The sequence below is a fragment of the Pseudorca crassidens genome, chromosome 16 (assembly GCF_039906515.1).
Source record: "Pseudorca crassidens isolate mPseCra1 chromosome 16, mPseCra1.hap1, whole genome shotgun sequence".
Lineage (NCBI taxonomy): Eukaryota > Metazoa > Chordata > Mammalia > Artiodactyla > Delphinidae > Pseudorca > Pseudorca crassidens.
The window spans coordinates 24,633,530-24,643,479 of record NC_090311.1 but is presented as its reverse complement, the minus strand read 5'-3'; the positions used below and the strand labels follow the sequence as shown (position 1 = coordinate 24,643,479).

At 44.4% G+C, this 9,950-nt stretch overlaps 1 protein-coding gene across 2 annotated transcripts; it reads left to right on the top strand.

Moving 5' to 3' along the window:
* The first annotated feature begins 229 nt into the window (after positions 1-229).
* GSTO1 (glutathione S-transferase omega 1) lies at positions 230-9,779 on the top strand. Of its 2 annotated transcripts, none has more exons than XM_067709476.1 (6): positions 230-460; positions 932-1,040; positions 4,266-4,488; positions 7,155-7,253; positions 8,663-8,769; positions 9,560-9,779. In XM_067709476.1, the coding sequence occupies exons 1-6, from the start codon at positions 349-351 to the stop codon at positions 9,711-9,713; spliced, it is 804 nt and encodes a 267-aa protein (XP_067565577.1). In that variant the 5' UTR covers positions 230-348; the 3' UTR covers positions 9,714-9,779. The 2 variants fall into 2 exon arrangements, with proteins under 2 accessions (XP_067565577.1, XP_067565578.1); XM_067709477.1 differs by lacking the exon at positions 230-460 and adding an exon at positions 617-734.
* The last annotated feature ends 171 nt before the right edge of the window (positions 9,780-9,950 follow it).

Below are 9,950 nucleotides of genomic sequence, written 5' to 3'. Positions count from 1 at the left end.
ATTGCACCAAGAGAACACCAAGTCTTTACTACACGAATTCCTATGAAACAGCTCCAAGAAAAAACCCACACGTAAAAGAAAAAACAAAAACAAAACGAACAAAGCCACACACAGGGACGGGGTGGGGGAAGGCGAGTGGTGCCCCCCCCTCTTCTACGCCCGGGCCACTGGGGGGCGGTGAGGATCTGAGGGCCGCCGCACTTCCGCACTCGCTCGAGATGCTGAGCCGGGCCAGGGTCCCCCTCTGGCACCGCGGGGAGCCCTCCACGCCCTCATTATCTCTGGGTGACTTAGGGCCACCAAGCCTGCTCCCAATGCCCCAACGCTGTACGGCTGGGCTGGCTCGTCATGGGAGCACCTCTTGGCCGGCAGGCTGAACTTTGGTGCGACCGCCATCTGCGGTGTTTGAAGCTTTGCCCCAGCAAACCGGGAAGGCCGGCCCTGGGTCGGGGCTTACGGGGTGGGCGTCTAGCTACGATCTCCCACAAGGCGCGCGGGAGGCTGCGGCGGCGCGTTCCTTCTCGCGGAGAGTGGGGAAGCCAGCCTGGGCGCGGGGTCGGATCGCCCAGGAAGCCTTCTGCGCGCGGGTTGCTGGCACTTCTGGGAGAGACGGGGAGGGAGGGAGGGAGGAAGGGCGGGGCGACCGACCTTCGGAATCGCCTGCAAGAGCGGGCGCGAGCCGGGCCTGTGCTGCGCTGAGATGTCCGGAGGGTCAGCCAGGAGCCTGGGGAAGGGTGAGGCCTGCCTGCCGCGATTCGCGGCGACCCTCAGACGCGTGTCGGAGCCAGGGCCTGGGGGCTGGGCTGCTCCGGAGCGGAGCCACGCAGGAGGTCTTCCACCCGCGGGAAACTGACCAGGCCCGGGGGGGCGGCGGGAGGCTGAGAGTTCCCGCTGCTGTTGGGGCTGTAACCGTCTCCGCTTCTCCCCGCAGGAAGCGCGCCCCCGGGGCAGGTCCCCGAGGGCCTGATTCGTGTCTACAGCATGAGGTTCTGCCCGTTCGCCAAGAGGACGCGCCTGGTCCTGAAGGCCAAGGGAATTGGGTGAGGATCAAGGCGCGGGCCGCTCCCGGAGCCAGCCAGGAACCAACAGCTGCGGGAAGAGCGGGCGGAAATCTTCGATAGTGTCTCCGCAGCTTCCTTTACTACAAAATACATCAGCCTTTTTTTGGGGGGGAGGGGGGGGACAGAGAAAGTTATGAACCCTATCCTCGGGGGGCGGGAGGAATGCCACAGACACCACCAGTCTAGGACACCCCGTTTAGATTAACCATTTTATGGATCAGAAAAGCTGAGGCTCCAGTAAAGTTAGTGGCATGCAGAGATCCCTCGAATGGTAATCACAGGCAGCTCTTTTAGCTCTGGCAGACCCCTGATTTCTGCGGTACTTCCTTCTCTATCACCCCGCTTCTTTCATGTGCTGTTTATATTGTTTGCTGTTATTCTGAGACTATAGTCCCTTCCTGAATAGTCGGTAATTTGCCCCCTTGAAGAGTCCAGACGTTGACCCTCCGCTGGACAGAGTGCTGAGTTAACTGTACTGTGAATATTCCTATAGATTGGGTTGTTGGTTGAGTGAAATAAAGTGTTTATGTCTAAAAATTCAGACTTTTGGGAAGCCTCACTGAAAGTATTAATGTGATTGACATATGGGTTATCCACAGGAAATATGCAAGTCATTGGCTTTTCCCTGAGCTGGATAGCCATTGAACCGCCTCCCTTCCAATGACCTTTGGAATCTGTTGAACAGACATTAGATACCTGTAGTGTGGAAGTTTAAAACAAAGCCCATGACAAAGAAATTTTCCATGTATGTGCTTAGAATTTGTAAACTAATTTTAGTCTTCTTGGGGGAGAATTAAGCAGGCAATTCTTTTCTCTAAAAAAATAAGTAAGATATATTCTAAAGAAAAAAAACAAATTATCTTTGAATTAGTCATCACTTCAGTAGGATTTGCATCTTATTTTGGATGAAACAGATTGTGAACACATAGCAAAATATTCAACAGTAACATTTATCAAAACATTATTTTATCCAACTCTTGTAATGTTTACTGTATTAGTCAGGATTCTTTTATTGCATTTAAGAGATACCCATTTCAGTTGGATTGAAAAAAGACATATCTTGTGCTCATACAATTGAAAAGTCCAGGAGCAAGAGACAGCTGGATCTGGGGCCACAAAGTCCTGGGTTAGTGCCCTTCTGGAACTCTGGGTTGAAAACAACCATATCTTATTGGGACAGTTTCCCAAAGGAAAATTGCAGTGATTTTACATAAAAGTGTGTGTATGGAGGGTGAAGGGTGTAACAGCTGCCAGGCAGTGCGAACAACAGAGGTCTGCTGTGTTTATGGATCAGTTTTGAGTCCCAGAAGGCTTTGATTAGAGAGGTACTAGATTTTACCACATGACAGAATTTACTAAAGCATGGTTTTCTCTAAAAGGTGCATCTTCCAACTTGTTGCAGCAGATATGTTGCCTTGTTGGCTCACCATGCCAGGTTAGCAAAATGCATGTGTGTTCTGAGAACTTTCTTTATGACAAAAGCCCAGGATTTACCTTTTCTTTTCATACTATAAAATTTCAGAAATGTTGATAATTCCTTAGCAGGGAACGTCATTTTTCTTGCAGTGGCTTGTATCTGAAGTGTCCGGTAATCTGACAGGACACGAACCTTTTCGTACATACACACAGATGCCAGTGTTCAATCTGGCTGTTCCTTTGTTTCCATGGGGGGAGGGATTGCATATTTAAATCCTCAAGATAATGCTGTTGTAGCTAGCTGCTGAGGTGGATGAGGAAATAGGAAACAAAAGGTGCTGGGTATATTATTTTTGAGTAGCTAATCTGTTCTATTGAACACTCATCCAGTTTTGACAATGATATGGACCTGGCTTTAACAATTATATGAAACTTTCTTTTCTCTTATTTCCCCTAAAATCTCTTAGGCAAGATACAAGTTAGTTCTAAAAACAATCTTAGTATAGCCTGGACTTCACCTGTTTTTCACACTTAGTGTGATTTACCCATGTAACATTTTAAAAAAGTATCAAGGCATGGAGATTTAATCGGAAAGTTTATTTCGTGGATGGATTTTTTGGGTTCCCTAATATTCTTGAAAAAAGTGAGGAACTTTCTATTAAAATTAGCAAAAGGAATTGAATTTTATCATGTTGATTCTCATACAATGGAGTGGTGGGGTGTGGCGAAACTCAATTAGTTGGCTCATATATTTTTACAATTAAGATACTTCTTAGTCCCAAATGGAGTATCTAATTGACAATCTTGAAGCATTTCCACTTATTTATTCAACAAATGTGTACTGAATACCTATCTGAAAATGTTTATATTTCTTCATAGCATTTAAATCTACTTACAACTTTGCTGATTTACATGTTGGTTTATGAATATGACCAAGACACCCAAGATCCCTGCTTTCATGGAGCTTACATTCTAGGGAGGTGACATAACAAACGTAATTAAGTAAGCAAGGTAATTTCAGTTACATATTATCAGTACAATGAAGAAAGTAATTCAAGAAATATAAAAAAGGCCGGTGTGGGGTTTCCCTGGTGGCGCAGTGGTTGAGAGTCCGCCTGCCGATGCAGGGGACACGGCTTCGTGCCCCGGTCTGGGAAGATCCCGCGTGCCGCGGAGTGGCTAGGCCCGTGAGCCATGGCCGCTGAGCCTGAGCATCCGGAACCTGTGCTCCGCAACGGGAGAGGCCACAGCAGTGAGAGGCCCGCGTACTGCAAAAAAAAAAAAAAAAAAGGCCAGTGTGGCCAGATCATAATGACCAAAGGAAAAGTCATAGGAAGCAGATGTGACAAGTAAGCAGGGGCCACATCAAGGGGTATAGAGTTTATCCTCATTGCAATGAGGAGCAAGCGAGGGGTTGTAAGTAAGCAGGAGGGTGGCCTCATCCAATTTACTTTTGTGTGTGGAGAATGGACCGTAGGGAGGTTACAGTGGAGGCAGAGGGGCTGGTGGGACTATTGTAGAGGTCCAGGTGGCAGATGACCTCTTAGATGAGGTGGCAGTGTTAAAGCTGAGAAGTGGATGAATCCAGAACGTGATTTGAAGGTCTAGCTGACAGGTCTTGCTGATCCATTTGATTTGAGGAAGAGGTGGCAGGGGGAAGGAATCAAGGCCAAGCTGACTCCGAAATTTCGGGTCTGACCAGCTAAGTGGATGATAAGACCAATGAGGCTTTATTCAGGAGTACAAGAAAAATGTTACTCTCTTCATTGTCTTCTATGTGTTTTTCAGGCATGAAGTCATTAACATCAACCTAAAAAATAAGCCTGAGTGGTTCTTCAAGAAGAATCCCTTCGGCCTGGTGCCAGTTCTGGAAAACAGTCAGGGTCAAGTGATCTACGAATCTGCCATCACTTGTGAGTACCTGGATGAAGCATATCCAGGAAAGAAGCTGTTGCCAGATGACCCCTATGAGAAAGCTTGCCAAAAGATGGTCTTTGAGTTGTTTTCTAAGGTGTGTGTTCAAGAAATTTCAGCTCCTATATAACACCTTTGTTTTTTAAGCTAAATCACTGCTGTCACTGATGGTTCAGTGATTTGGGTGGGGAAGACAAACAGGATTATGCTCTTGTCCGCTTGGACATGTCCTACGAGCCCTTTCATGGTCCAGATCCTTTTTACTTCCCAAAGTTACACCTCTCCACTCTTCTCCTAACACTTTATATTCCTGTCATGCTGAATGTTTTTATTTTTCCCAAACTTGCCACCTTCTTCTCAACTCTTGCTGGAAGACTCTTCCCCCTTCTCACTTTGCCTGGTTGTCTCCAAGTCCTCTTTCCTGTACAGTCTGCGCTCCTGTATGTGCAGAACGTGAGGATGCTGAGGGCCCACTATACTATGCCGTTTTATAAAGGACTTGTGTATCAGTGGATTTTGGTATCTGCTGGGGGCCCTGGAACCAATCCTTCAAGGAACCAAGGGACAACAGCCTTTGCTCAGATACCTTTGTCTTCTAGAAGCTTGTCCGGGCTGGGTTAGTGCCCAGCTCTGTGTGCCCACGTGTGCTAACTTTCCCCTGTGGGGACTGCCACCTTCTTGCCTGTGTGTTGTACCAGGGCTGTGAGCTCCTTGAGGGTGAGGGCCGTGTCTCCATCACTGTTGGCCCACTGCCTAGGCTTGCGACCAGCCCTTCCTAGTTATGTGACGGTGAGCTAGTTGCTTATTAGTTTACCTCTGTGCCTCAGCTCATGTGTAAAATGAGTATAGTAATTGATCCCATCCCATTGATAAAAATCAGTTAATATAAAACACCTAGAGTCCAACAGATGGCAGATACTCAATGTTAGCTCTTGTTGTTCTAGCCACATTGTCTAGTTGTGAGCATCTTCTGTGTGTTGGCAATAGCTCCTTGTGGACTAAGTAAATGGCATTCCTATAGGAGAACTGTCTGTGTCTTAATTAGCATCAAAGTTAAACATTTGCGTGAGTTCAAACAATTAGTATTAACACAGAAATGACCAACAGTAGACAATGTGAATAGCATGGTCAGGTTATATCTCTATAATTCTGTTACTTTTGTCAGGATATATCTCAGCACAGTAAGAAACATCGTATCTCTAGGGAAAGAAATGGTTAGAGAAATATCCAGAAGGTGAGACTTGTAGGGAGAATATTTTCTTAAAGGAGACATTGCAAAGGGAAGTCAATGGGGAAGGAAGAGGGAGTTGTCTGGCTTAGCAGAACGAGAGTGAAAGACTACTAGAGATGGTTGCCATCAAAGATGATGGACAGGGAATATGGCATTTACAAGAAAGATGCTGGAGAATTTTTAAAAATAGTAATGAGATTCATTGTACTGTCCAGAAAGAAAATGAGCTAACAGCTGGAGATGCCCACCATTACTTCCCTCACACTCAGGGAAGAGGTGGCCTTAAGCACTATTATGACACCACCCTCCTGGCCCCAGTTCAGCAAACCAAAAATGCCCCCACCTGCATCCACAGCCAAATCATCTTCTCTCCTGGGAACTTGGAAATGAGACACAGAGACTAAGACAATAAATGTTGAGGTTTTAGAGGTGTATGTATATATCATTGGAGACGGCAAATCAAAGTCACACAAAAAAAGAATTTTTAAAGAATCAGAAATTAAGAGCATTGCAAAGGGATTTGACATTTGGAAAATAACAAGGAGCAGACATTTAAGGAGAAGCAGAGATGAAAGACCAGGCAGGCCCAGATAGAAACGTGGAAGGAAGGGCTGCCTGCACACCTTCAGTTCCAGTGATGGCAAGCTGTACCCTGGGATGGATGGGCTTCCAGGACATTCTCCTGTATTTTTAAAAGTGCCTTTTTACTTCCACTGGACGAGTGGACTTTTGTCTCTTGCAGTGAGACAATACCAAAGACTGAGCATTAAAACACAAACACTTCCACCACAAGCATCAAAGCATCTGACAGGACACCTGTCAAGTCTTCAGGTCATCAACCACTTTGAACTGTCTTCTCATGCCCTCCCCAAGATAGAAATCAGGAAAATCCCCTTCCCAGCTCCCTTTGCAGCTGGGGCCAAGGTCTGGACCTAGACTCTTCCTCTTAGACACACACATGTTAGGGTTCAATTCAGAAATGAGCCATGTGGGGAAACAGGCTTGGTGTGGGGCACTGGTTCTACTGATGAGGGTGGCTGGTGGCAGAGCTCCTGGCTTTCAGGAGCTGCGGTGGTTGCCAGGTTGAATTCCAGAGTGGCATTGGTTACCTCAGAGTCCAACTTCTGGCAGCGGCACAGACTGTAGCATCTAGTGCTCGGTTCACTGGTGGCAGTGGGTGCCTCCCATCAGGTCAGTTCCCAGCATGATTCTGAAATGTTCCAGACCTGTTTGTTCAGCCTCTCAACAATTCTGTGAGCCACTCAGTGTCCTTTTAGGACATTTTTGACCCAAGCTCACCAATCGGCTTCTCTTATTTGCAGCTTATAAAATCCTGACCAGTACAGCATCTAAGGCCACAAAACTGTTTTTAAGATCAGTACCCGACCTCTGTGAGCAAAGGAATTGGTGTACTTTTGAAGTTTCTAGAACATCCTGACACTGGGTCTATGAGGGTTCTATGGCGCTTTCATATGAGGGGGCTGGTATAGTTAGCATCACACTGATAAACTAAGAAATTACTCTCTGTCTAGGTACCACCTTTGTTATTAAGCTTTCTTAGAAGGCAAAATAAGGAAGACTGCTCTGGCCTGAAAGAAGAATTGCATAAAGAATTCAGCAAGCTAGAGGAGGTAATTAATCCCTTCTCCTTGATTTTTATTGAAGTGATACATTGTATCTGCTGTCACCTTCTACTCTTTTCTTCATACTCCCATTTCCAAAATCACTTTAATTAGCAATAATACCAAATAGGAAATTTTAGTTTACAACAGATAGCAGCTGTAAGCTGTTGTGTTTAAGATACAAACCAAAACACCTAAAAATGGTTTGTCATGGGCTTGCTTTTAAAACATTTTATCACACTGACATGAAAATATCACGGAAAAATTTCACCCACATTTCCAGTTTTTCACCTGTTATTTTTCCATGCTTGTTTTCAGTCCTTGAACATATATATTTTTTATATATATAAATTTATTTGTTTTTGGCTGAGTCAGGTCTCTGCTGCTGTGCACGGGCTTTCTCTAGTTGCAGCGAGCAGGGGCTACTCTTCATTGCGGTGTGCGGGCTTCTCATTGCAGTGGTTTCTCTTGTTGCGGAGCACGGGCTCTAGGCACGCGGGCTCAGTAGTTGTGGCTCGTGGGCTCTAGAGCACAGGCTCAGTAGTTGTGGCACACGGACTTAGTTGCTCCATGACATGTGGGATCTTCCCTTCCCGGACCAGGGCTTGAACCCGTGTCCCCTGCATTGGCAGGTGGATTCTTAAACCACTTCACCACCACCCTTCACCCTGTGTATGACTCCTGTACAATTTATCCATTTTAGTCCTGATAGACAGTAAACATTTCCACTTTGGGGATGTAACAAATAGTGCTTCAGTGAACATTCTTATACCTATCTTTTGGTGAACATATGTTCACATTTCCAAGGAATATAATTACTGGGTTATACAGTATGCATGAACTCAGCTTTAGTAGATACTGTTAAAACATGGTTGTACCAAATTATTGATACATTCCTATCAGCAGTAGATCCACACCCTTACTAAGTTTGTCTTGTTCATTTTAGCCATTCTGATGGATGTGAAGTGGTATGACATTTTGGTTTTAATTTGCATTTCCCTGATGACTAATGTAGTTGAGCACCTTTTCAAATGGTTATTGGCCATTTTGACCTCTTTTGTGAAGTCCAAGTCTTGCCCAGTTTTCTGATGGGTTTTCTGCCTTTTTTCTTTTTGATTCCCAGGAGTTCTTTCTATATTCTGAATACCAGTCCTTTGTTGGATATATCTATTACAAAGATCATGCACTCTGTAGCTTGTTTTATTTTTCTCCATTTTCCAGTTTATTTTATTGACCGTTTTGCTTCATCCCAAACCAAGAGATTCTAAAGCTTAAACTAATCAGACAAAAAGCCAACTTGAATATGTCAGGGTTAAACCTGCTGCTCTCACTTCCTTAACTCTTGCCTTCATCATTTCTTTTGATGAATCTTACCAGATGCACAAATAACAAGTACTCTTATGCTGTTTAATGTTCAGGTTCTGACTAATAAGAAGACAACCTTCTTTGGTGGCAGTTCTCTTTCTATGATTGATTACCTCATCTGGCCCTGGTTTGAATGGCTGGTAGCCCTGGAGTTAAATGAGTAAGATATTTGAATATTTTGTGCTTAATTTAGGATAATGATAACTGAAATAGTATATACTAACCTTTTTTTATGAACAAAAATTAACATATCTCACTCAACTGGCATGAATGGGAGCAAGCACACAGAAGGAGACTTGGACGTGCCAGGGCATGTCCTATACCTACACTCACCATTTTTCATCCTTGGGGCCGGTAGTGGGGGGAGTTCTGTGACATGTAGTAAAATGTTTTAAAAGTAATTACTCCTTCCCTCCTGGTTAAAAATCCATAAGGATGTGCATTTTCATAAGGATTTCAGGAAGGATTGTATGACCAATTCTACCTCCCATTTACCATCAAGAGTCCCACACTATTTTCCAAACTCAGTGTTTCAAAGTTTGGCAGCGACCTTGGCTTACTGCCAATTCTTCGAGCTTAGAGCTATTCAGGGTTACTTTTAGTCACAATCTGACCATAGAATAACAAATATATAACATTCTTGGTTGTCTTTCATGTTCTCATTTTAAAAAACTATCAGCCTCCGTTTGGACAAGTTCTCATGCTAACTGAGCAAGTCACTTCACTCTAGTCTTAGATTCCTCTTCACAAAACAAGGACCTCTACAATATCTTCCAAATCTCATATTCAATGATTACATGCATCTTAAATAAGTATTTTTAAAGAACTATTTTTAAAAGTTAGAGGAAAACAATATGAAACTGCAGAGTGGTAATAATGATATATAGGAGAATTTGCAATGCCTTCCTACTTAGCCTTGCTCACACCTTCATTCTTTCCATCTCCCACAGGTATGTAAACCACACTCCAAATCTTAAGCTCTGGATGGAAGCCATGATGAAAGATCCTGCAGTATCATCCCTCTTCATTGATCCAAAAGCCTTTCGAGGTTTCTTAGATCTCTACTTGCAGAACAACCTCGAGGCCTGTGACTATGGGCTCTGAAGGGGACAGGATGTATCGGATAATATATCGGTTCGCTAATATGAATAATAACATGCTTTTATTTTACCAAGTGCTCTCACGTCTCACTGGATCACCTTCTCTGATTTGACACTATGGCCTTACTGTGGGCTTTCCTCAAGTCCCTCCTGCAGAAATGTAAACACATTTCCTGTCTCAGGATGCTCAAAGGATGCTAAGGGTTCTATCACAGTCCATGCTGAAAACCTCTAAATCACC